Source organism: Larus michahellis, chromosome 6, assembly GCF_964199755.1.
Source record: "Larus michahellis chromosome 6, bLarMic1.1, whole genome shotgun sequence".
In the NCBI taxonomy this organism is placed as follows: Eukaryota; Metazoa; Chordata; class Aves; order Charadriiformes; family Laridae; genus Larus; species Larus michahellis.
In genome coordinates, this window is record NC_133901.1 from 8,364,417 (window position 1) to 8,391,829 (window position 27,413).

Here is a 27,413-nt window from a genome sequence, read left to right on the forward strand (position 1 = left end):
TGAATTCAACTTCGTATTTGCAATGATATGTGAAGATTAGTGGTTTTGAGGAATGATGAATTTATTTTTTTTTTCAGCACAAAGAACTGGAATACGCCACTGATCTTTGACCTGAAGGAAGGAACAGTTAGTTTGATTCTACAAGCGGAAAGGTAGCTTACTTCTTGTAATGCTCACTATTAAATGTGAACATGCATTTCCTAAAACTTTGTTATATCACATAAGCACATACTGAAATACTAGGAATAGACAAAAAGTATCCAGTATTGGTAAGCAGCCTGTAAAGACTTAGCTGGTATATTTGCCATAGATCTGTAATTAATTTTTTCATATATTACATATGTATGCTTATACTCTTATTTATGGAAGAAAGTAGATATTCTGACATTACTCTAACGTCTGGATTTTTTGAAGTCATATTGCTTTTTTGAACTGGAATATATTTTATATAAATTATCTGTGGTCTCCAGTTTTTATTAAAAACAGTGCCAGGTATGCCAAATAAAAAGAAATGGTTTCATTTTTCTTACATATTTGTATTTATATTTGCAAGAAATAACTGGGTTTTCTCAGTTTAAAAAAAAAAAAAATAATCTGCATTTCCTGAAAATCATTTGTCAAAGAGATCTTTACATATGCTTTTGTAGAAAGAGAGTCTTTCTAAGGACTAAGAATAGGAGCAGAAGTCAAAAATCTTGAGTTTTGATTATAATTTTAATTCTTGTGCACTAATGTTATTGGACAGCTGTTTCAGCAAAGTGCAGCACAATTCTCGCTGCATTTTTGGGTGCCCCAGATTAAACACTTACATCCTAATCTACAAAGATAACTGCAGTAGAGAACGGGTAAGCAAGTGGACAGGATTTTGAAATCAGTTTCTAGATTCGGAGTTTTGTGCTGCTGTTTAATTTTTGAAAACATGGCAGAGGTTCTTTGGCAGTGTAGGTGATCCACAGAAACAGTCCTAAGGTTTTGGTAAAACCAGTCTACGTCGGCAGATACATGTGCAAACAGAAAGTGGTTCATTTGGTGCCGGTGATTGGTAACATTTACAATAGCTGAGAGTCTAACAACTGGCTTTCGGTTTATGGATGTGTTTTGTGTCTATGAACTATAGATACTGTACTTACCAAACAGTTATTATTACGTAGAACTACTTTTATTATTTATTTTATATATTATTATTTTATGTATTATTTATATGTATTTCTTTTTTATATATTTTCAACTATTCTGTATAGAAGTTTGCCATGTGTTCCTGCCAGTAAGTTATTGAAGTCCTGCATCGTAATAGATGGTGATCAGTTCATTAAGTGTCTTCTATTTGCTTTACATTATAATCTAGTTGTAATGAAGAAAATGACACAGGTAATACTATTCCAAAGCTAGCTGTAAACATTAAAGCTGTTTCTCACATACATACACACAGCGTTGTCTCGTGGGATGATGTGTGGGGCGTACTGTCTGCAGCTGTATGCTTTGTCATCATGAGATTTAAATCTTACAATGTCTAGAAGAGATAAAAATCAGAGTGATTCCAGATAATAAGTATTTTTCATGCAAAACCATAGCATTCACATTGAAGTTGAAATCTTTCATACAGAGCTTTCAGAATATCAACTTTGAAATGTAGGGCTTAGAAATGATGTAATTTAACTGAAAACAATTGCAGGATATCAGACAGTTATCTTCAAATTGTTCGAACTTATCATGCTTTTCTGTATTATTTAGTGATTTACATTTTGGGATTTTGGGTTTGGTTTTTTTTGTAGGCATTTTCTTCTTGTGGATGGTGGAGGACTTTATTTATATTCATATGAAGGAAGATTAATTTCCTCTCCAAAATTTCCAGGAATGAGAACAGACATTTTAAATGCTCAGACAGTATCTCTGAGTAATGATACTCTTGCAGTGAAAGACGAAGCTGATGAAAAGGGTAAGTCCTCTGTTCCAGTAGTTCTATATTTGCTAATAATTCACTGTGAAGTTTTCAACATCTTCACATTTAATTTTGCTTAGCATAGTTATGGTAAAAAGAAAACGTAAAGCATAAACTATTTATCTATTATATAAATTATAGATAATATTTATTATAAAAATGAATTTAAATGGTATGTCTTGCTTAACTTTGATTAAAAGAATAAAAGAGAAATGCCTCTGAAGTTCCAGTTGTATGTAATGCATCAGAGAACCATGGAATATTTACAGTAAATACTTGAATGGTAGATTTTCACTCTCTGATGTGATTTTTTTCTAAAGAAGTACCTCGGCAACATTTTTCTGCTTGACTGCTGCTCTTAGAAGCCACGAGCACAGTAACTGGGATTAATTTTAGGTCTCAGATGTTCTTTTAGTTTGGTTTTTTTTTTGGTTTTGTATCTTTACAGCATGTAAGTTTTATGTGCAGCTGATATGACCGTAGTTATGAGGCTGTGATGTTCTGTCTCAGTGTTGTGTTCTTGAAGATTTTTATGCTCTTAACTTTCATGTTTTGACATCAAAAGCACTATAATTATAACAGACAACATGGCCAAATGAGCTTCAGTTAAATTTTTGCACTAATGAGTGGTACAGGAATATGTTTTTGTCAGTCAGCTTTTTCCTCGTGCTACCTCTTGACACAAATGCAACCTGTGCAACAATTTAAATTTGAAGTGTCTGCTGGAGGCAGGCACTTCCATTGCTGTAAAGCCATGACTATGACTTTTGACTTCATAACTGTGCCATTTATAGGCCATACAAAAGTTAGAATGCAGAGCTGCAGTGCTATCTATAGCTGTATTTCTCCTGCAGTATGGCCAGGAAGGGGTTTACCAGGGGGGATAACGATGCAAGGAGGTGCTGTTATTGCAGAGTGAAACAGTTCCTGCCCGTGGTTCTGACTGACACGAACTCAAACCAATTTTCTCCAACTCTGTTATCCTAGACTTAATGATTGGATTTTAAACAGTTTCAGAATTTTAGAATTCTTTGTCTCGCAGCAAAGAAGAATCATATTTGTCTTCTTTTTTCTATAGAAGAAGAAACCTTTCAGTGTGCAGTACAAAAGACGAAAGAAGGTCTTGATAAATATAGGCAGTGAGTTAGTCCTTTAGTGCGGATTACATGGTAGTTTTCTCAGCAGGTAACCCACAACTTAAATTACTCGATGGCTGAAAAAAACCCTTGTAATAATCCTTTAAAATATCCCTCCCCAGGCAAAAAAAAATTAGGTGAGGTTTTTCTCACTTCCTTGTTACAAAGCATTTTTGCTAATCTGTACAATTTATATGTATGTTTTTTTCTTGTACATCCTTATCTTTTATGTGAAAACAAATACTTTAATTATTACACAGCTATTTTAGATATTATTTTTGAATAATTACTTTAAAGAGTAGTAATATAACTGTAATGTGCATTTCATTTTTAAGGACAACTATTTCAGAAAATATTATCCTGGAGCACCAAGACATTAAAGATATCTAAAATAGCTGTGTAATAATTAAAATGGATTTTAATTAGCAAAAGTATATTTCAGTGTGAATTATTCAGAAGAAAGAAGTGGCTTGCAAAAAAAAAAAGGATAAGTGAAAAGTTGCATCTTATTTCTCATGTTTTCTCTTTTACTTGGTGTGTCTTTGTATTTCTATTACACAAGTGTATGTATGTTTACTTATATATTACTTAATATGTATAACACAGAGACTTTATTTTATTGCCATATCGACACCTTGATGCAGTTAGAGTACAAACAATAGAAGTATTTTAAATAAACTGAGATTATATAGACAGTTCATCCATAAATATTGACCGCTCTCTATATGCATGCATATTTAAGATTTTGGTGGTATACTCACTCTCTTGCCCTGTTCCCCTGCCCGTCTTCCTGAATAGACTGAAGAGCATCTCTGTCTCCCACCTATTCCTGTTAGTGTCCTGAAAATCTTGTCAGCCTGTATGCAGGCAAATCTTCATCAAAACTGTAGTTACAGAGGCCGGCTTTCTGGCTTTGTTTATAAGATAAGCTCTTCAAGTGATTCTGTCGATAGTATCTTCTGTCAGGGCAATGCGTTAGAGGTGGGTTTGGTTTTTTTCATTTTTTAGAAATAAGCCCCTCTAGTAGTGCCAGCACATGGGAAAACAGAATCTTGGCATGGGAAACTGTGGGTTATCTAGGCCTGTGTATTCTTCTCGACTCACCCCAGCAGAAGCTTTTTTTTTTCCTTTGCCTTATTTGGAGGGCAGGTCTGTTTTTCATAATGCAGTGCATTATAGAAATATCTAAGATAGCTCATTTTGATACAGGAAGCAGTTTACACGTTATAGCGTGGAGCTCTCTACAGCTAATTTACTCTGAAACAGAGAGGGAGATGACTTGCTGTACTTCAGTGTTGTTACATGGATATTCTTCCTTTTTCAGTCATTTAGGAAAAAGATTGGTACCTCTGCGCTTACAGTCCTTCCTCTGTCTCTCATGAAGCTGGAAGAGGGAGGTGTGCCAATTCTCAACAGGGAGCTGCTGGCCCTGGGAGCAGTTATTCCGTGATAATAGAACACGTGTGGTAAAAGACACACGGTAGCTGCTCTCTTTCTCTGGATGCTCAAAGAGAGATAATTCCCTTTGTTTATAATTTATAAACAAATATAAATAAATATATAAATTTATTTATATAAAAAAAGATATATTTTAGGTTCTAAATGATCGTAAAGTGATGTGGAGCTTTTCCAGATAGGAAAAAAAATATCCAAACAACCCCAAACTTATTTTCTGAAATACTTTAATAAGGATTGCAGATTAATGAAAATTAATCTACTTTTACTTGTCAATTAGGTACAGTGGTTTTCTTTAAAACTCTCTTGATCTTACTTCCTATGGCTAGCATAGCAGCAGTAAAATTGGCTGGTATACGTAGATCAAAATAAATTTCATGCAGGGGGCCATGCATAAAAGTGAGAAAAATACCACTTCTGAGGAACAACTAGTTTTCTTTTGTATATTTAGCCAGCTGCCAAGAGCAACGCTTGTGCAAAACCCTTTCTTTTTCTCCTCTGCAAACTCAACCAGTGCTTTCTGAACACCTGCTCTTACAGTTGTGTTTGTTTTTTTTTTTTAATTCTGCCTGTATAACCATTGACCTCAAACCAACATCCTGTGTCCTAGTGAAAGAAACACGCAGCAGGATTAACATGTTAACGTCGCCATCCTTTGGAATTAACGTGTATATTCATCTTACATTGTATACTTACAGGTAATGTGTTGAATCTGCAGGTGGGATGTGTTACTGAACATCTGAAACGTTTCGCTGACATCTGTGTTTTCTGTGAACTAACGCGGAATCACGTGCTTTCAGTTGCAGCTGGTGTTCCTTGTAATGTTACTGTTTTTTCTAGCTGTGAATGCTCTACCTACATCTGTCTGAATCTGTGTGTATATTCACAGACTATACATAAAGTATGTATGAATAGTTTTTGAACACACATGGATGTGTATGCATCACACACACACATCTATATATAAAGAAACAGAAAGAAAGAAAAAGAAACTTTATTTTTAGGCAAGTTGCAGATTTGTGTCTTCACTGGATATCCCAGAAATACAGATCATGTAGGTGGGGGGCGGGTTGAGTGGTTTTTTTTTTTGTTTTCTTTTTTTTCTGAGGGCAAGATGGGGAGAGAGTGGAAAAGATGAACTTTTGGTAACGATCGCAAGAATTATATATAAAATTCAAGTACATCTGTATAAAGCAGCTACTTTTTGAGGGAAGACAGTTATTAATGTATATTCATTAACTGTATCATCATGACAAGCAGAAACCCCAAACTGTCCTGGAAGAAAGTGTGCCTAGGGACCACTGTATGAAGAATTCAAAATAGAGCAGATCATTCACAAATTAGGGAATGCTTCTGAAGAATGTTTTACCCAATAGTTTAAAGAACAGCTTTCTATATATCTGATACTAATTCCCTTAGGAAAATACATCGGTCAATGATACACTTCCTGAACTTTAAGATTCATCAAAACTGTGGGTTAAAATTCAGTAAATCTCTCAGATAGCCTTGGTAACACTCATTTGTTCACAACGTAGGGTACAAACTTGTGTCAGATAGAACTCAGTGTCATTTCTGTAAATAACCATTTGAGCTGTGATAGGGAGTAAAACATTAGTTTTCTTAATTCTGTATCAGACCATAATATCATGTTACAATGGCTATTAATGCTCTGAAAATAATGATATTAAAGAATTTTCACAGGTCACTCCAATTGCAAAATGAGACTATTCCTAAGCTCAGCAGAGTTACGACAGTTACATTTTCCCAACTGTAAGATTCTTTTTTGACCAGAGTGTAAAAGTCACTGCTAAGTCTAGCACACACTAATAAGTATCCTCTTGCAGTAAATTGTACGCTGAAATTGAATGGAACTGCTTGAAAAGTATATGAAGAATTGTTGCTTTTAAATAATAAATCATATCTTTTTTTTTTTTCCTTCAGTTATCTACATATTTGAAGCTTTATCTGGAAAGCCATTGGGTGATGGAAAACCTCTAACCCATAAGGTAAGGTGAAGGATACAGTGTCTCTTTTTCATTCTGCTTTGAAATTCAGAATCATTAATGGGTTTCCTCAGTAATGGGTCTAATAACCTATTAAAGGTTTACAATCTTAATAGAAAAGAGCTTGGCAACCCTAGATGACTCATATAGAATAACAAAAATCAGATTCTTTATGCAGTGTTGATGTACAAAGGGATATACTATAGGTTGTGTTCGGTTACTGGCATGTTCCCTGTGCACGTAAGAGTTTGAAACTACAGGTAGATAGTTTTGTTATGTAGTAAAACTGGTGAACTGAGTTTCCTTTGCACGTACTCCAAAGCAACTTTTATTAGTGTTGACCTGTTGTTAACACTGAAGAAAAGAACACCAGTGAAAACGTTGTCTGTCTCCAGTCCGAGCTTTTACTGTTTTTACTTCAAAAATGATTGCACGAACTGCATTTTACTTTTCTTCACTCTTCTTGTATACAACAAAAGCAAAATTAATCAGCTTCTACGGAAAGACAAGTGAACATTCATCTTTGAGGCATCTTTTGCTTTGGGACTGCCACTTCTGTAGTTTTATAGTAAATTCCTAAACTGCTAACTCTTCTCTGTTGCAATTTTGTTTTAATCTGCATGAAATCTAATTTATATAATGCTGCATTCAACAGAGAAGACACACATAAAGCATCTTCGCAGTGCAATTTTTCAAGAGTTTTTTGCCCTGTCTGTAGTAAAGCCTTCATTTGTCTGAATATCACATGCATTCTATGATATAAATCTCCAAAATAAAAATCAGATATTTTCTCTTTCCTTTTCAGACGGAAATTGTGGAGATTGCTTTGGACCAGAAAGGACTTACAAGTGAAAGAAAAATAGCTTTTATTGATAAGAACAGAGATCTTTACATTACTTCGGTTAAACGGTTTGGAAAAGAACAGAAGATTGTCAAAATAGGTTAGAAAATTTCAAAATAATCTTTAACTATATGCTAGCAAATAGACTTTTACCTAGTACAAGAGACAAAATTTTGTTTTTTAATCAACAGTGAAATTGGACTTGAAAAAACATTAGAAAAGTCCTGTGGCTTTCATGAGATAGTGGTACAAACAATTTTAGCACAATTTATCTAAATTCTGATAATTTTTATATCAGTTACACGTAAAGCAGTTGTTAACATTTAAGCACTCGTTATTGCATTTCAGAGTAAGCAGCTAAGAAGATATTGGAGAAGGATGTATTCCTTAGAATTATTCAATACAGAATCTTTCAGACATTTTTCTTGCAAATGCAAACTCTTAAGTTCATAATATTTTTAATTAGAAGTTTAAATGCTGTAGACAGATGCACGATCCCGTAAGTACGATGGTGCAGTCTGACCATTGTGTTAATTTTGCTCTCCAGTCTCAAAACTAGAGTCCAAAAAACAGGACTCTGAAAAAAACTTTCTTTCAGAAACAGAGAACTGAATTTGGCTGAAAGTTCGTAAGATGTTACCTTACAAACTAGGGGGTTAAAACCAGTCCTTATAAAAGGAGGTAAAAATTACTAATAATTACGCTTTTTCTACAGTTTGAGAAGTGTACCTTTATTTTGAAGTTTCTTGTAGAAATGCATATTATTCTGTTATCTTTAAATATAGGGACAATGGTTCAAACTTTGGCTTGGAATGACACGTCTAACATTCTTTGTGGAATTCAAGATACCCGTTTTACAGTCTGGTACTACCCCAACACAGTCTATGTAGATAAAGATCTTTTGCCAAAAACTCTGTATGAGAGAGATGCAAGGTAATATATCCTTTTTGATCAAAATAGTATTATTGTGTATTTTAACTTGTTTACTTGTTCCTTAAAGAAATATGTTAATTTTGGCAGTTGAAGTAGAAGCCAGGCTTGCAACTTTTAAAATTCTTTTCATGTTACTACTTCTTGACTAGGAAATGAGGAAAAAGTGTTTTACAAGGTATACCATAACGTTTGGAGTTGAAATTACAATGCGCAATTTAAAAGTAGAATAGTAGCTTGATGCAAAAGCAAAATGTTAATCATACCTCATGAAATGTTGCCTTAGTTGTTTGTAAATAAACAAGCAAAAAAGATCTCTTAAAAGTATCTGTTGGAAATTAAACATATCAAGATATTAGGTCACAGATAATATTATTTCTAGCTCAGCATGTTTGCTTCAGCCGGTATATTTTGTGATACAAAATTATTCATAAAGAATACCTGAATTCATTATTTCATTTTAAGAGTTAGGGGAGCCCAAATATTTTTAACTGAAAAATTTAATTGAAGATTTTTGCACAAATACCCAGTTTGCATTTTCCTTACAGTCTGTGAATGTGCATAACTATAATTTTATTTTTAGAGAACATTACAACTACCTGTTGGATAGAACTGTTGAATAACTGGGTGCTTAGAGTTTTATATGCTCTGAAAACAAAGTACAATCATGTTGTAGTTTTGAAACAAAGATATTTTTTTTTTAATTCCTAACGTTCTTTCCATAAGAAAGAAGTGAATATTAACTTATCTTTCTTTCTCTACCTAGTGAATTTAGCAAAAATCCGCAGATTGTACATTTTGTAGGAAATCAGATAACAATTAGAAGAGCAGATGGTTCACTTATTCACCTTAATATTTCACCTTATCCTGCGATTCTTCATGAATATGTTAGTAGTTCTAAATGGGAAGATGCTGTCAGATTGTGTCGCTTTGTCAAGGTAAATGCTAATTATCGGGAAATTTAATAATGATAATTGCATATCAGGTGTTACATCTCATTTCCATTTTTCTACTTTGTTGCTGATTATTTTGGGGCTGGTCATGAAAAATGATACATTTTTCATAATTACATAATACACATATACATAACTTCATAATTTTCATTGCACATAATAAAAAAATCTTATTTTTATTCACACCAAAGTCCAGATGGATTGAACACAGGTAATCACAGAATTTAATAATAAGCTTATGTTTTCAGCAGTAGGCCTTAATATAACCGTTTAAAAATTATCTGCATCTCTACATGCAGTTGCCTAGTATTTTTTCATATTTTATTTCACTTGTTTTTGTTTTTTTCTTTTTTCCTTTGCTTTCTTTTGCATGTATTTAGGCAACAGCAACAGATGAGGTGAGTCTGGCAGTCTTTAAAACAGACAAACAAAAATCTCCCCAAGTCCCGCCTCCTTTCACCCATTTACTCCTAGAAAAGAGTTTAGCATTTTCATTGGTTATCATGACCTTAAATGTTTATTTAAAATATTTTGTATTTGTATTATTAAAACAATACATATCCAGATAATTTGGGTTGTATAATGATTTTTATTTTGAGCGTTACTCCTTTAATATTAAGCTTTTATTCCAGTATTTCGCAGTGGAACTGGGATTTCAAATACAGTATTATGTGAATGTTTTTGAGTAATCTAAATGCATGATCTTTAAAAATAAAACATCTGTATTGGGTGCTAATATTCATAATACTATTTCTTTCTGATGAATATGAAGATTTTCTAATTTTCAAGGATTTTCTTTGTCAAACTCTTCATGCATTCTCTTTGTTCTTACGGGTAGCGTCATCCAATGAGTCTAATCATACTTAAAAGGAAAAATGTTTAAGATTTTCAGTGCTTTTTTAATAAAATGCCAATATAGGTATCATGCTTTTTCACTGTCCGTTTTTTGTGAGCTCTTCCTCATTACTCCAGGTCTGGCAACAAGTGAGGAAGGCCTTTCAAGAAAAACTATAACAGAATCTTTATTTTCTGTGTGAAGAGTATTCACATCATCTGTTTTTAAGCATCTAAGTTAGGTACCTAGATCTCGGTCCTTGAAGACTTTTCCTTTCCATTGATGAAAAAAGGAAGTTTTTGTCTTTGACAGAAGGTAATCTAAACTGGCCTAAATTAGATGGTGTGAATATCCTTTCTATTTCACAATTTGTGTTGCCTGGGCTGAGGGATGACCTGGAATACCCTTACAGCTCAGTAAACAGAGAGCCATCACAGCTGGGCTTGCCTTGACTACTTTGTTTATCTTTCGTGATTCCTAAACTCTTCACGGAGATACAGGGCTGTTTTGTTGATTTTGGCAACCCTGGTAGACAGTTCAAAGCCAGTAGTAACAAAATGGGCCATCTTTCTGAAGAGAGAACAGCAAGACATATTGGTGAAAAACTCCTAGAAACTTGGTCTCTTGCATAATTTCAGGCTGAGCTTTCAGCATTTTATCACCATTTTTCTAGATAATAGGGAAGTGGGAAGAGAACGTGACAAAGATTTTTACCAGCATTCGATTCTCTGAACAACTTTAATTCTCCCAAATCCTGGGCTACCAGTGGGAAGGTTAATCTTGTCCTGAATCATAGGAAAGAGTAAGAACATGTGGCCAGAGTAGGAAGAGGCACAGAGATGGTGATAGGGAAATCACAGCCTCAGGCTGAGTTACTGTATTTCATTGGCTTTAGTAGGTCTTACCAGTTTTGTTTCGTACAAAAGCGATTGTAAGACAGGGCATGGGAAATGTTTAGAGCATACTCAGTGTAGCTGTTTATTCTGATTTAAATCAATAGTAATCCTACGCTGCTTCTAAAAACCTATTCATGTGGTAGCCTAAACTATATTAGCTAATCTTTTAATAGTATATCTTTGTCATAATGTTGTCAGACTTGAAAAGGGAAGATATCAAGATGTCAGAATTTTGCTAAAGGTTTTTCTGAGTTAGCGTGGTTTCCTTAAGGTTGTGTAAAAATAAATAAATAAATAAATATGCAAAAGTAATGAAAATAGAAAACAAAGGTTTAATATTTTTACCACTAGGTTTTTCTAATTGTTAATTCTAAATATAAAATGTACTGAAAACATCACAAAGGAGACAGAACTTTTGAAACTCTTATTTCTTTTTCAGCAGGTTCTACAGTCAAGTAAATTTTTCCCCTTCCTCTTTCATTTGTAGTATGTTTATGATAAATGTACAGTTTAGTGCTATTGTCAGCATCATGGTTACAGTACAGTCGTTCATGAAGCCAGATTGAGATTAGGCAGGTTAAAATAATTTTTTTAACTACAACCAGTGCTTTGGTTTCCAGCATAGTCCCACAAGTAGCGACAGAGACACGGATGATGAGGTTGTGAAGTGGTACTGCGGCAAGAGTTCATTACTGGCTGAGATGCTGGAAAGTAATGATGTATTCAGCCACACTGTCGGTCTCAGCTGATCACAACATCAACTTTTCTATAATGAAGGCGTTCGGAGAAATAATTTAGTGACTTTCTAATAAGAGACTTTGTCGAGGTCCTCAGACCAGGACGGACTTAGACCACGGTGCCAAAAATGGCATACTGAGCAATGTTGTATTGTTATACATTATTTTCAGGACTGGTATACTTCCTTTGAGAAGTCATTTTTAGCATGATAATAAATATTTGAAGTTATAGGAGTTGCTTTTTTTTTAAATTTCAGGATCAAACTATGTGGGCATGTTTAGCTGCTATGGCAGTTGCCAACAAAGACATGGCTACAGCAGAAATTGCCTATGCATCAATTGGTGAGGTAAGAAAATGGTGTTATTTATTTCCAGTTACGTTGTTGAAAAACTAAATTTATTTATTAATTTCCCTTAGTTAAACTATTGTACATCTCGTTAACAGATTGACAAAGTTCAGTATATCAATTCCATCAAAGATCTTCCATCAAAAGAGTCGAGGATGGCTCATATACTGCTGTTCAGTGGAAACACGCAAGAAGCTGAAACCCTACTACTTCAAGCAGGCCTTATTTATCAAGCTATTCAAGTCAACATTAATCTTTACAATTGGGATAGGTAGTATTTCTTTAAACACAATATGTTTATAAGCAGTCTTCCTGAGGTAACCTGTAAATTACTTCGATCAGTTGTTCTGTTGCAGTTACTTAGCTGACTAATTTCCTACCAAACAATTAAGTTAATCATATCCTGACAATAACTAAAGAAGTCACTGGTTTTGTATCATATTTGGAAGTTCCAAGTATTCTGTGATAAAAGTCCAAAACATGCTTGGAAGTATTTTTAAATAACATTCTGCTTTTTCATTATTGTTAACACAGAGAAGTCCTTAGCAATACCTCAAACTGTATGTGACCCTCAAAGAATTAAGGCTGTTTTGAAATGTCTTGTTGCTAAAAATAGGTATGTGGCGATTCAGACTCCCAGCACTGTGTAGGTGGATGAAATATGAATTAGGCCTGAGAAAACAAAGTAGGAATTTCTCCTTTAAACAAAACCCCACGTTTTCTAACAGAATCTTCTGAGGCCATTTACTACTAATTTCTCTGCTATTATATTCATATCACTGTAGGCAAAAAGTTGTTTTTCCTGCACATATCTGTGGGGTTTTTATTATGTTGCCTAATAAGTATTGTCTAAAAACTGTGTATCAAACATAAGTATTCCTTATGCCATCGAGAAGAAAACAGATGTGGGAGTAATCAATTATATATGCAAGCCAATGACTGATCTTTCCCACCTATAGAATATTCATAAATGCTGTGTAGCATACGCCATAAATGTGTATTATGACACTGTCCAGAAGTGATTCCTGACTGTAATAAAGTTATTAAAAAATACTGGGTTTGCCCTTTTATATTGAGAGTGCTAAACTCTAACCATTCTGCTTTATTTCTTTGAAATAAAAAGACTCCTGTTATCAAAATCCAATGATGTGATGAGGTTGTCAACAGAAATAACTGTTGAATATTTTTCATAGCACGCATCATAAAATAGACAGTCTCCTTCGCTGGCTACTTTTAACCCCCTGTGATTGATACTAATGTAAAACGGCTTGGCACTATAGATTAGAAATCTTTGCCTGCAGCCCGCACGCTTTTCAGCGTATCGTTTTGCAAACGATGGTGATTGTAGTTGTGCCAGAGCATTTATATAGCTTGACAAGCCCATTTCTGTTTTATTCCAGGGCTCTAGAACTAGCAGTAAAGCACAAGACACATGTTGACACAGTCCTGGCTTATCGACAGAAGTTCCTAGAGGACTTTGGTAAAAAAGAAACGAACAAAAGATTTTTGCAATATGCAGAAGGTGTAAGTATTCCTCAGGATTATTCCTGCAGCTTTAGGTCAGCCTGTTCTTTGTAGCCAGTTTGGGGTGGTATGGGGGGAATTGCTCTCACGTTTTCCTTCTTTGGTTCAAATGTGGACACAAATCTTAAGATTTTACATCTGAGTAAAAGATCATCGCTTAACGTGGCTACTTGGCTAGTAATAGTTGCGCATGTGTTTTATTTGAACGCACAGATACAGAATGTATATCTTTAGTACCTGGCAAGGATTATACAAATGAAGGCACAGTTGTTTTCTATAAACAGGGAGCTAGACCTTAGTATGGTTGGATGTGTAATTCTTAAATGTCTTCAACATTTTTATGTAATTTTATGGACAGCAACAATAACAAATGTTGAAGGTATCCAGATATATATTAAGAGTGAACTACGAACTGTTCTGCCAAATATGATAAATAGCTAAATATACAATTTCATCAAACCTCTGGAAACCCTCTCCATCATCAGTAGGTCATTTCAATTTATTAGCATTTCACGATCTTAAAGACTGAGGACAGACAGATCTTGCAGTTCATAAGCTGGAAGTATCTTAGATTCCACTGGGGTGCTTCTGCGCCCCTTAGGCAAGGCACCTGTGTGTGCACATTGGAGAGCAATTCCACTGAGCAGCCCTTATGTCCTTCCTGCTCTTCCTCTCGCTGTTCCTAAGCGTTCTGAAGGTGAAACTGTGAAAAGAGACGTGTACTTTAACTGTGTCAGATCCTTTCATCCACTGTAGCTGATGGATCAGGAAATACATCCAAGCTGTTAGCTCAGATCCTTTGACTGGACAGTGCCCATTACGCTTTCAAGAAAGCTCAATTTCTAATGTAAGTCATTAGCTTTTAGCACTTCTAGGGATGTTTCATTTCCTAAACAAGAATAAAATTTTGCACAATATCCAGCCCCACAATGAAGCATTCTGCAGTACTTTACCTAGAAAATACAGAAAAATAACATAACAGTTTCCAAGCACTCTTACCATGCAACAATTTCAGCTGCTGTGCTGGAATTACGTCTTCTACATATTTTAAATCCATTATGGAGCAAAAATAATGTTGGTCCCTTGACGCATCTGAAAGAGACTTTTTAGATAATACCGTCTTGTCTTTAAATCATCAAGAAAGCCGTAGTTTCTGGAAGGGTTCCTAAGCAATAACACCTTGTGTGATGCGAGTGGAGCTTGTTTCACTGAGTTTTTTAAACTCAGTCTTGAAACTTGGTTCTCAGACTGTAGAAGGTTCCTGGAGTAAAGAAGTCCCTGAGCTGTATTCTGCATCCATGTTCTGGGTCTTCTCTGCTGGATCTGAAACTAGGAGAGAACCTACTGAATGAAATGGATTTTAAGCTCTTGGTTACGGTGGTAACTAACTTCTTAATGCAGCCTGTTAGACTCATACAGCCAAGTTGGAAGGAAATGTTAAGGGCATCAAACAGAAAAGCAAGATACTGTGCTGCTATTCCTTCTCAGGGAAGGAAAAAAGAAAAGGGGTCTCAATTTCCCTCTCACCACCTAAAACTCCTTCAGGCTTAAGTAGGGAGTTCTTACGTCTTTTCTATGCTGCAGCTGAGACCACTGATCTGCAATCAGATACGGAATCTAAACAATGTGCTTAGTTGTTATATCTCACATCTTTATATATAAGGTATTATGAACCTAGTATGTATACTGAAAATCCACATCTTGGCAGTTACTAGGTGTCACTGGCAAGGGTTGTTGGCTTCACTGGCAAGTAGCTCTCTGGGCTAGATGGCAGAATTAGCCCTGTATGTGGTATGTTTAGCATCTGTGTGACATCTGTTAAAGCAAACACATTCTTTCTTAGAGCTCCATAAAGATTTCAGTCATCAGATCCAAAGCACCTGGACCCAGTAAATGCATTCTGAATTGAGGGATTAACCTTTTCACATGAGAGTGTGGGTATTGCAGTTACATCTTCCCTCACAGAGAATCTTCCTTGTTATTTCATGACTTAGTTAACAGAGTAACAGCTACTCTGAAAATTCCCCGTGCAGCACTTGAGATTTTTTTTCCCATCCCATCTTTGACAGTCTTAATTCTCCAGCAATGAATCTGAACTTCGCAATTACACTTTTGCCCAGTTTTTGGACGTGTTTTCATAGTCATCAAATGCACCATGATCCATTCTTCCTTGTCAAGCATTTTTGGAAAGAAAGACAACTATTATACCCCTCTGTACCACGGATATTGTATTATATCTATTGTCTGAAGTTTCACTGAAATAGAATACAGCCAGAAGATGACGATTCCCTGCAGCTGGAGAAACACCAAGATAAAGCTAAAACATTTATTGATGTAGAAGACAAATTTAAAGCAGAAATCTGATTTCTGTTATATCAGATAACTAGTGTACTATGCTATCAGTTTACTTGGTGGACTTTAGGTGCAGTCAAAAGACATCAGTGCATATATTATTGATAAAGGCTTGTATTCTCAGTAATAGGACACAGATGTCATTACATTTAAATTAGATGCAAGTCGATCCAAGTTATTTCCGTGTTTCAATGTTTTTTTTGCCAGACACAATGAGATGTATTAGTATTTGTTAAAATGTATCAAGCTTGTTTTATTTTAAAGGTGGAAAGCTCAGTTTGTTAGAACTCAACTGTGCCTTCATACATTCCATTTGTATAAGTTGTCACTTACACAGAAAGAACTATATAAGGATTAATATGGTCACTTTGTAATTGTAACTTCAAATTGTCCTGTCAGTGACTATCTACCTGTTTGACCTCTCTATGTAATGTTAGTTGACCTCTGCATACTCTCTTTTCTGTTCTTACAGCTGGAAGTTGATTGGAATAAAATCAAAGCCAAAATAGAGATGGAAATAGCTAAAGAAAGAGAACGAGCAGCAGCCAGTCCCGCAGTGAGGGCTAGTGTAACCGTACAGCAATAACTGTCCTTGTGGTCACCTTCGTAAGTGCTTCTTGAATATTTTGTACTGGCATATTTTGACAAATATAAATAAAAAAAGCCGCAGCAAACATTTTGCGGGGAACAGAAGTGAGAATTGGTGTATTTCTTGTTAATTGTTGCATGACAGGCAGAATTATTTATTTACTACAGTCTCATTTGGAGCTGGGTTTATGTTCTGATGCCCTAGCTCCAGTGTGTAGCTACACTGTAGCCCATAATACGTGTATGAGAAAAAAAGGGGAATTAACTGTCTTTCCATTAGTGGCTTTTAAATTTTTATTGCCATTAAACTTATTTAACCTTGGTTGCCTCCAATTAAGTACTGATTTCCCTATTTCAGCCAGCACCTAGTTAAGTGGTTCGGTTATTTCTGCAACCTCGGGGACCTCTGAAAAGACTTGTTTATGTTGCCCTAGAACAAATTTAGCAAACTGTAAGTGTTGAAAATTAAAAAAAGGAGCTTGCGCCTATAAAGCACAGCAGAATATTTCACTCACGGTTACAGTAATCCGTATTTCTGCTCGTACATATGTACTGGCAAGTTCTTTAATAGGTGATTTCAGATTACTTCAGCAATTCAGGTTTGTCACTGCAGCAAACTATTTAGCAATAAAGGGTATTTTCTGAGATAATGTCAGTTGTTTAAAATATCATGGAATGTGCTTTGAATGTTGTTTGCAGTAACAAACAGCATCGTTGGTTGGTTTTGTAGCATCTAACATGTATAACTGACAACAATATTGAGAGCTTCCTTAAGGTTAAAATGTCATACTCGTTTAAAATAAGGAAGAGCTTTTTGCGTATTTTTTCTGCCCATAGCACTTGATTTGAAAATATTGTATTTACACTTATGTTATTTCATTTTTTCTTTGTTTTACACAGGAAAGTGGCTGCATATGTTAGATATTCTTTGCAAAAGCCCTGTGCATTATAAATATGTAAGCAGGTTATTTGTAATTGATGTTGTATAATATGTATCTTTCAGATGTTACCGTCAAAATGTTCACTATCTGTATATCTGGCAAATTTCTGTTTTGTAAATCATTTTATGACACTTTTTTGCATAGTTCCTAAATTTCTTAATAAAAACAAATAAAGGTTCGGTTGTGGGGTTTTTTTTAAATGTATCTAATAAGTGATGCATTAGGTGATCTCCATTGATTTACCTGACTGCTAAATAAAACAATAATTTTGATGTAGCTCATTTGAAGCTCCGCAGTATTCTGGTGTACTGACATGTGGCAAAGTGAACACCTTCACCTTCCACTGACTTGCAGAAAGCACTTACTAGTTCCAGAATTGAGCCCAAAATATCACTAATGGCGAGCGTTTAATGTTAAATTTATGAAGCCTTGCTCAGATTTGTAATGCAATGTAAGCAATTTTTTGAAGATCAGTCTAGTGGGGATACAAAGTTCAGGGTCTCGGTTCAATCTTGCTCTTTTCTTCTTGGTCCAGTACAGTAGAGGCAGCAAATTCACTAACCTTCTTAAAAAGGCCTGGTGCAACAATTAACCATTGCAAAGCCTGAGATAAAAGAGTGGAATGGATGCTGCGCTTGCGAAGGTGTCCTTCGACTGTCTGTCCTTCAGGGTGATGTCAGTGTCATCCACAGAAAGTGATACCGCAGTACTTCAAGCTGGCTCTCCATGTCTTGGTATTAATGAGAGGTGTCGTATTTGTAGGTTTTGTTCACAATAAAGACCTTAAGGTATTTATCACTGATCAGATCTCATTTTTTCCACGCACAGCCAGTGCTGAACAACTACTGTGTTTGTGTTTGTGAAAACAAAGCGAACCAAATACTTTGAGAAAGCACTGTTTATTTTCATCAGGTTCTAATACGCGGGTAACCTGGCACAGTTCTAACCTTGGGTATGAAATGTAAATTTCAGAATATTCTGAGAAGAAAACGTTCTTATGTGGCTTACCTGGAATTGTTGCAGGGTTTTTACACGTCGCAATTTCCATTTCAAGCAAGGTGCCGTCTGGCCAGTCCAAGGTATTTTTGTGCTGGTATCCTGGGGGTGTATCGCATTTGTACTAGAGGCCAGGAGCTGTGTCGTAAGAGCGTCTTTGAGGGAGAAGAGAGGTAACAGGAGAAAAGAGGTTGGTGTTTGAGCGTGTCTGGGAGTTTTGATTCTGTTTGTGGATCCTCTCTGTGCCTCGTTTTTTCCGTCTGCAGATGGGAGTAATGTATTTAGCCATGTTGCAGAGCTGGGTTTTGGATTCGAAGAAGTTAATGTCCATAATGCACTCAGGCAGCGGAAAGGCTGGCGAATCACCACTTTAAAGGCTTTCAAACGCCAAACCAATAAACATTAATAAATGTCATGGCACTTGATGAAGGTGGCCAGTGTTATTATTCCCTTATTGACAGATGAAGTCTCTTGCCTGTGGTCATCCAGCAGGCCCGTGCAAACTGGCAATAGGACCGAGCCATCTCTTTGGCTGAGCCCTAGCTGCTGACCCAGACAGCTGTAAGGAGACCATCCTCATCCCTGCTGGAAACTGGGACGGGTGGGAAAGGCTGCTGAAATGCAAAGGAATCAGCCTGCAAAGCAGAGTACAAGATTAAGCTGTGCAGCGCTCATTGAATTTAACGGAAACTGCCCAGATAGGATTTGGTGGAGGTTTCGGAGACGGGAGTCCAGCGAGACGCGTGTGTGCGGGGAGCGCAGCTGGAGGAGGCTTCACGGGCTCTGCCTTGAGCGGCAGCGGGATTTCATCCAAACCTACCAACCTGCATGCCGCTAAAAGGTAAAACTCGCTATCGCAGGTAACAAAAAATGTCCTGCAATCCTCTGAGACGTAGCCTTTGCTTTTTAACCAGAAAATATGTAAACCCTATTGAATAGTGAATGGTAAAAAGTAAAAGCTGGTGGGAAAGAAGCGCTATCCATTGAATTTCAATGTGTTGGTACTTCTGATTCCCAAAGAAGCAAAATAGGAACCGACAAGCTGGTGTTAACACTGACAGAGTAAGTCTTAGCAATGACAAATGCCTCAAAGCTGTGAAATACACTCCTTTTCGAGCAGTGGAGCAAGCTGAGGGCTGTATCATACTGGCCTGGTGCTGGCCTGGACTTGATTTTTTGGGCATATCTGGTAAATCTGCCTGAAGAATAGCGTAAGCCCAGCGAGTTTGGTTTGGTCCCCCTAACAGCAATGATAAGCTCCTTTACAGTTTAACTTTTAAGAAAAAATTAACTGGGGATTTTCATCATTTCTAAAACAGAAGGCACCGTTTTGGCAAGATATTAATCCCATATTTTGCCAGAATGCTGTCTGTCCTTCCTGCAACAGCAAGCTTTTGAAGCCTGCAGGATTCATCAGTCAGTTTAACCGTGACACAAGCAGCACACAAATACGCCAGTAAAGATTCTCCCACGTAATTTGCGCTGTCTTAGGGCTAAAAAGAGCTATTGAAAAGCTAATGCTCGTTTGCAAGGGACTGGTATCTGCTGCTTTTCCCACTTTAAACGTTGAGGTGTGGAAAAAATGGAAGAAGTGCTTGGAAATGGGAGTAATCTGCCTGGTGATGGAGCTCCCCTCGGCCTAGTAAAATGAAAAGCAGGCACATGATGATGGAGACCCTGCTTCTTAACAATGTAAATAAGCTAGGAGATGTCTTTGAGCTTTCACTAAGTGATTGGAGAGAAATAGACCATTGCAAATGATTACTCTTTCAGGAATTAAGGTTTTTTTGGGGGTAGACACATCTGCAATGAACGGTCAGTGAAGGACTCGGTTGTTCATCAGTTTTTCCAAAGCTCTTATGACTCACCCTACTTTCATTTCAGATGTTAATCGCTGGTTTTCCATGTAAATTAACCAATCTGCGTATTCATTTATGTATAAAATAGAACATATAAAGTTCTGTGTATGTGCAAAATAGATATGTGGTGTGATTTTACTCCGTTTCAATCATTGGCTGGTTTATACTGGTGACCGTGGGGATTAGGTCAGCCCCTCGCCCTTGTATCTTGCTTGTCCGTAGAAATGAGAATTTACAATAAAACACCCCAAGGCCAACACTTATTTAATAACAGAGTTAAGAGTCAGAAGAAGCTTAGCTAAGAAGTAAAATTACTGAACAGAAAGTGGATTCTGTTCTACCTCACCCCAGGACACCACGTCACATTTATTCAGTGGCTCCAAAATCAGCTGACGTTTCATGACGCGGTAAATGCAGTTGTGTTATAATTGTTGATCTGAATATATACGTGGTTTGAATTCAATGGCTATACCATTACTCATGGTTTTATGCAGTCAGTGGAATATAGAGACGATTGTGCACTGAGCCTTCTGTTAATATAAAGAGAAGATGGAATTACCCATTCAGCAGTTATCACTATTGTCCGGTGGCCCTCTGCTCCTGGGATCATCTCTTTGCCTTCCCATATAATTTGACACACTATTGCATCCTCTGCACTGGTATTTTACTCTGTAAGGTACAGGGAGAAGTTTGGGGAGAAGAAAAGGTTTTGTGAATTGATGGTATGTAAGAATCTTACAGCAGCCTTCCAGTCCCTAAAGGGGCTGCAGGAAAGCTGGGGCGGGACTCTGGATCAGGGAGGGGAGCCATAGGATGAGGGGGAACGGTTTTAAACTGAAAGAGGGGAGATTTAGATGAGATATCAGGAAGAAATTCTTGGGGTGGTGAGCCCCTGTCCCAGGTTGCCCAGAGAAGCTGTGGCTGCCCCATCCCTGGAGGGGTTCAAGGCCAGGCTGGATGGGGCTTGGAGCAACCTGGTCTGGTGGGAGGTGGCCCTGCCCAGGGCAGGGGGGTGGAACTGGATGGTCTTTAAGGTCTCTTCCAACTCAACCATTCTATGATTCTATAATCAGTATTTTCAAATTATATTTTTATTGACCCAATTCAGCCAAATGTTGCCCCACGCTATAAAATTTCAAATACAGAAACATGAACTATCTGTTTTAATTCAGGTACCTTCACCCTACCGTAAATGTTTCTAATGAGAACTAAGTGCTTCATATGAAGATATGATGGTCTGATATCTTCAGGGAAATAGAGGGATACCTTCTTTCTCTGCAAAGAGCCAGGCAATATGCCTGGATCAATTAGATGAAATGGATGTACAAAGGATATCATGTTTAATTACTTCTGTGTCTTTCGTTGAAGGGTCTGCAAGATTTTTTTTCTTTCTGTAAAGAAATGACTGTGGTAGTTGGAAACCTGCAGTTCGGAAATATTCTAAGCTCTATTCTAAATAAGCGTTCAGGGTTTCTTTGAGATTAAACAGTATGCCTTCAAAAAAGGCAAAAGACAGGGCTTGTATCTACATCTCCATGCTCTGTAAAAGATCCTCAGTCCTCGTGGTAATTGTATATGAAGCAGTGACCAATTGGTAATTTAGGACTAAGCTGGATACTCCCAGTTAATTCAACTGCGATGCCAATGAGGACGGAGATGACTCCTGCCCTTCCTTGGTGTTTATTTGCCTCGTTCATGTATAGTAGCGCTAGTGAAAAGCACCCAGCACCTCGAGAGGACTCCCTTCTGCAGGCAGACACTAGCTCAGGCAATTCAAACCTCTCCATGAAACTCCTTCACGCTTGACCTTGAGTAATTTAATATAGAAATGAGCCTCGCTCAGCCTTTGGTGTCCCATCACTGGGGCACAACTGCAGGGACTGATGTGCTGTGGGTCCCAGATGATAATACTTTATTTTTCTTTCTATTTAAGGCATTCTTCATTAACAACTGGACTTCTTAGAAACTGTGTTAGCCGTCTCCCAGTAAGGATATAGCACCAAACTGGGCCATATTTTAAACACAATAGATTCAAGTATTTTGGCATAGAAAAAGGAGGCTGAAGAGGAGCTATTGATTTATCTATTCAAAATGACGTTTCAGTCCTGAAAGTTGCTTTCTTAGCTGAATCTGTCCCAAGTATAGTCCGGCAGTGGATGTCCCACAGAAAACATACGCTTCTCCCAAGCTTTCCTTGTTCAGAGCAGTGAAGAGCTGAACCATCAGAGGTGAGCCATGGAGAGATGGTGCCTCTCAGCCCATGGGGGTTCCTTGTCCCTTCCGTGTGGAAATGAGTTTTTCCTCCTCCTGGTCCCTGCACAAACACTTGCTCCTTGCAGGGGAAAGGAGGGAGGGCAGCTTTGCCCAGGGAGGGCAAATACAAAATACACTAATAATGCAGTATTAAAGCAGAACACTAAAAAATGTTCTATCATTTTCTATTGGGAGGGACAGAAAAAAAAGTTACATTTGTTGATGTTAGTACTTTGACTGTAGAAATGAATTAATACTTTAACCTATGGGCGAGAAAAATTTTTGTCTTTCAAAAGTAATATCCACTGGCTTTCGAAATTTAAAATTGCACATATTAATAGAGTATTTTTCTCTGCCTTGCTGGAGCTTCCCAAAGCGATGCCTTGGGATTTTGAGGCACTAAATAAATTGAGGTGGCTCAGAATAAAGGGCCCGGGACAGCCCTGCCCTGCAGGGACCCTCCGAACTTCCCCCGGCGGCGTGGGGCTGGCGACCGAGTTACACGGCATTAGGGTGAGTCCTTCCTTTCTCTGTTGCTATTCGAGATACGCAATTACCCTCTTATGCGGCATATCTTATTCAAGAAAAGAGTTTTCCCATCAAACACAGCTTTTTTAAAAATTCCTAATATTGCTCCCCTTGTTGCACACAAAACCGCACTCGGCACTGGATGCAGAGGGCAGGCAGCACCCGGCCACAAAACCTGAAAAAACTCTGTATCAGTGCACTTTCTACATGGTCAAGTGTGAGTTTGCGGTGGAAATCAATATTTCAGTGTTTTGGCTGAAAAAGCCAAGGAAATTCTAAAGGAAACAATCTTTCTCCTCCAATTTTGCTGTTCCTTCAATGCAGGCACTGCGGGCACTTGGCAGGAGTGGAGGTTTGTAACCCCTCCTGGTAGGGATGGAGAACCCAAAAGGCCGGCTGGGCTCCTTGGGGTCTTCCCTGTTTGTTAGGAAGACTCAGCATTATTCCCGGTGCTGTAATCCACCTTCACACCAGGACCCGTGTTATTGTAACCCAAGAAGCTCCGGGTGAGAAAATGCGGCAGGATTGGGCCTGATTTCTCTGGGTTACGACCATCTCAGGCTTCCTCCTCCTCCTCCTCCTCTTCGTCTGTCTCTGTCCCCTGCAGCATATAAAAAAGGCCTAATCTCAATTCCAGCAAAAATAGGATTGCCACTTCAACCAGATACGAGGATTTTATGCGGCATCGGGGAACATCTTTCCGTCTCAGCATTTTTAGCTGCGATATAGAAATGTTTAGAAGCCACGGCTACGAAATATTTCAAAATTCAGATGCCCGTATCGATACCTGCATCCATATCTGTACTTGACAAACATCCAAAGCCCCGGTTCTGCAGCGTGAGGCTCTTTTGCACCTAAAATTATTTACTAACCTTGCCTGCGAGGGGAGGAGGGGTATCTCACGCTCTCTCTTGTTGGGAGCCCTTTAGCTGGGACCCATAGAGCAAGGCAACTCGTTTTGTGGACAGGAGACCTGGCAGGGGTCAGCACCGAGGTCTGGTGTGGCCTGTGCTGGATTGGGCCATTCATTTCCTGATCCCAGGTCACCTCAGTGAAATAAAAAGCACGGTACCAGAAGGTGCTAAGATTTTATTAGCAAGCTTTGGAGGTTGTTCTCCTCCGTTTGCCTTGCTGACAAAGGCAAGGCTACGTACAACCACTGCGTTGTACAACCAAAGCCTGATCTCGCCTTCCCCCATGCTTGCACCTACCCCTGCCACCCGTGGGTGAGGGAGGTGTGAGGATCGCTCCCTCAGGCCGACTTCATGCAGTCGTGTCCGCGCAGACCCTGCGCACCGTCTCCTGCTGCTTCCACAGACGAGCAAACCCGGCATTCCCGGCGTGCAGGAGCCCACGGCACAGGCTTGGGCGAGGGGAGCTGGGGGTGCCGCACCCAACTGCACACAGCTCTTTTCGTCTCCCCACGAAGAGCGTGTCATCGTACTGGAGGTGATGTCATTGCATCAGAGGCGATGTCCCCAGATCAGCTTCCTCCTGGACGACTTATCCATCTTCGTAACCAGCCCCCGCTGGGGCTCGGGGGCTGAGCAGCATTCTCTGGCCACCTCGCTGCCCAGCCCACGCTCCCGGGGAGGTGAGCAGGAGCTCCCCAGGCTGCAGGTCCCTCTGGTGACTGCGGTGTGTCCCTCTGGGGAGCCCTGGTGTCCTGCAGGCTGTCCCACTGGCGACACCAGCATCTGCTTCCTGGGCACAGTGGCACGTCCCTCTGTGGGCCCTGGCACCCTGCAGGCCATCTCCCCTGGGAGCCGTGCATGTCCCTTCTGCAGACCCCGGTGTCCAGCAAGCCATCCCGCCCCGGACGCTGGTGGACAACCTTTCCAGGGGACGGTGTCTCCCCCGGGGGTCCACAATGTCCCTCCAGGGAACCCCGGCGCGTCCCTCCCCGAGACCTCGGTGTGTGGCATCGCATCCCTCCCGGGGACCGCTGCCTGTCCCTGCGGGGACGTCCGGCAGCCCGTCTCCCCGGGGTCCCCGGCATCCCGTCCGGCGGCGACCGCTGTGTCCCTCCGGGGACCCCGCTGTCCTGCGCCCCGTCCGCGGGTGCGCAGCGGAGCGGGGGCTCAGCCGCAGACGCCCCCGTCGCCCTGCCCGTCCCCGGGGGTGCGGGGGGCACAGCGCTGCGCCTCCTCGTAGCTGGGCAAGTGCTTCACCTCCTCGTAGCGGGGCAGCGGCGGCAGCTCCAGCCCCGGCCCCGGCTCGGCAGGGAGACCCCCGGCCTCCAGCAGCGCCGGGCCGGGGCCGGGGCCGAGCGGGGGGCGGCGGCGGGCGGGCGGGGGCCGGCGGCGGGCGGCGGGGCAGGCGCGGCGGTGGAGGACGCAGCCGGCGGCCACCAGCGCCAGGAGGACGAGCAGCGCCGCCAGCCTCCGCGCCAGCCACCGCGCCCGCGGAAGCCAAGCGCGCCCCGCCGCTCGCCCGCCCCCGATCCCGCTCCCGCCGCAGCCGTCCCGGCCGCACGGCGCCGGCCCCCGCCCCCCGGCCATCCCCCGCACCCCGCGCAACCCGCCGCCGGTCCCGGTCCCGCCGCGCACCTTCCGCGGAGCCGCTCCCCGAGGCCGCGGGTGCGGGCTGGCACCCCGCGCCCCTCCCGGTGGCAGCGCCGGGTTTTATCCGCGCCCGACCGGGTTTTATCCCTGATGAAAAATTGATGGGGCCATTTGGCGGCGGTTCACGGGCTAATGGGGCGGCGGAGGTGCGGGACGGGGCACCGGGCCAGGCTCGGCCTCTGCGCCAGGGCGGCGCGGGGCCCGGCAGCCCCGCATCCCACCCCGGCCTCTCCCAGCAGGGTCACCATCCAAGCTTCACACTAAATGTGCCCCAAAACTTACCACTGAGCCAAAACGTATCTTCCCCAGAGTGGGGACAGGATCCCTGACTAGGGATGATCTGTACTCGAGGACGTGGAGATGAGTGGTACCCACGGATGTGGGGATGAGCAATACCTGAGGATGTGGGATGAATCTAAGGATGCAGGGACTAGCAGTACCCAAGGACATGGGGATGGTTGGTACCCAAAGATGCGGGGATGAACAGTACCCAAGGATGCAGGGATGAGCAATACCCAAGGATGTGGAGGTGAACCCGAAGATGTGGAGATGAGTGGTACCCAAGGATGCAGGGATGAACAGTACCTGAGGATGCAGGGATGAGCAGTACCCAAGGACACAGGGATGAGTGGTAGCCAAGGACAGAGCATAAGTGATACCTGAACCCTGAGCGAGCTGTGGGAGGGAAAGTGCAAGGTGCAGAGCCTACCACTGCTTTTGTCGCTTAAAAAGGACAGCTGCAGCGTTGGAGCAGGCAGCAACAGACTGGCTCCCTGGTGCCTGTGCAAGGCACAAATGAGGGTGAGCTCTTCCATCTTCCTTTCTCTTGGTTTTTACTCCTACCATTAAGGATTCACAGCTTTTTGCCTGTTGGTGAGGCCAGTGAGTCCCCACGTCACCCAGCAGTGACCGTTGCCTGCGCTTCTGGGGACCCAATCCACCACTTTATTCCATCCCCGTAATTGCGGACCCTTGGCTGCTTTGTTTGCTGATTACCCTCAGCTCGATTGCAAAACTCCTCAGGCAAGCGGGAGAGGAGAAGGAGGTCTAATCTAGTCATGGAAAAACTTACTAATATGGAACATGGCAAAAAATGACCAGTACATTTCTGCTTGGTTTCCTTTTATGTGATCACGCCAAATCTGATACGCAGCAGCTAACCCACCTACGTGACCGTCACGTGTAATGTATTCGTTTCCTATGTGCTGTTTATTTGACCTGTAGTGATTTCATTGCTAATATCGGTAAGTGATACTCCTGCTGTCATCTACGTTTGGGTAATTCATGCCTATCGTATCCATTACAGATTTTGTGGTGCTCAGATGGGAAGAGAAGGTTCTCAGCAGCAACACAGCATCGGGCAGAGTTTGCATAAAAATAATCTGAAAGGAAGGAGGGGGTCAATGGTGCTGGGCTTCTGGCAGTTTCTTTCTGTATCATTTCTCCTTGGAGAAGGGCGCTGGAGCTGGGAACTGCGGGAAAGGTGGGCTTCAGGCACGGAGACAAGGCAGGAGGGTGGCAGCAGGGGGACACAGCTGCTCTAGGACCGACCTGCCCGGGCAATGCCGGCTCTGCCACCCTGCACAAGGACCCTGGCCCTGTGCCTCAGGGATTTGTCCTGGCCCGCAGCCGGTGGGATCAGTGATGCGGAGCACCAGCAGCAGCTCCCAACCACGCCTGGGGCTGCACGCACTTCAGACTCGTGATAATAACCCATGTGATTTTTTTTTTTTAAG

At 40.4% G+C, this 27,413-nt stretch overlaps 1 protein-coding gene across 11 annotated transcripts in view; it reads left to right on the forward strand.

The window, feature by feature from the left end:
- IFT80 (intraflagellar transport 80) overlaps positions 1 to 17,655 on the forward strand; it is a 54,733-nt gene extending 37,078 nt beyond the window's left edge. For 5 of the 11 annotated variants that reach the window (XM_074592937.1, XM_074592945.1, XM_074592938.1 and 2 more), the window contains 11 exons: positions 78 to 152; positions 1,773 to 1,936; positions 6,472 to 6,536; positions 7,339 to 7,474; positions 8,160 to 8,307; positions 9,071 to 9,242; positions 9,638 to 9,655; positions 11,983 to 12,072; positions 12,171 to 12,343; positions 13,473 to 13,596; positions 16,421 to 17,655. In XM_074592937.1, coding sequence (XP_074449038.1) covers positions 78 to 152; positions 1,773 to 1,936; positions 6,472 to 6,536; positions 7,339 to 7,474; positions 8,160 to 8,307; positions 9,071 to 9,242; positions 9,638 to 9,655; positions 11,983 to 12,072; positions 12,171 to 12,343; positions 13,473 to 13,596; positions 16,421 to 16,534 — 1,279 coding nt within the window. In that variant the 3' untranslated portion in view covers positions 16,535 to 17,655. The remainder of the gene's footprint in view (positions 1 to 77; positions 153 to 1,772; positions 1,937 to 6,471; positions 6,537 to 7,338; positions 7,475 to 8,159; positions 8,308 to 9,070; positions 9,243 to 9,637; positions 9,656 to 11,982; positions 12,073 to 12,170; positions 12,344 to 13,472; positions 13,597 to 16,420) is intronic. The other 6 variants (XM_074592942.1, XM_074592947.1, XM_074592944.1 and 3 more) reach the window with 3 other exon arrangements.
- Positions 17,656 to 27,413: the final 9,758 nt, after the last annotated feature.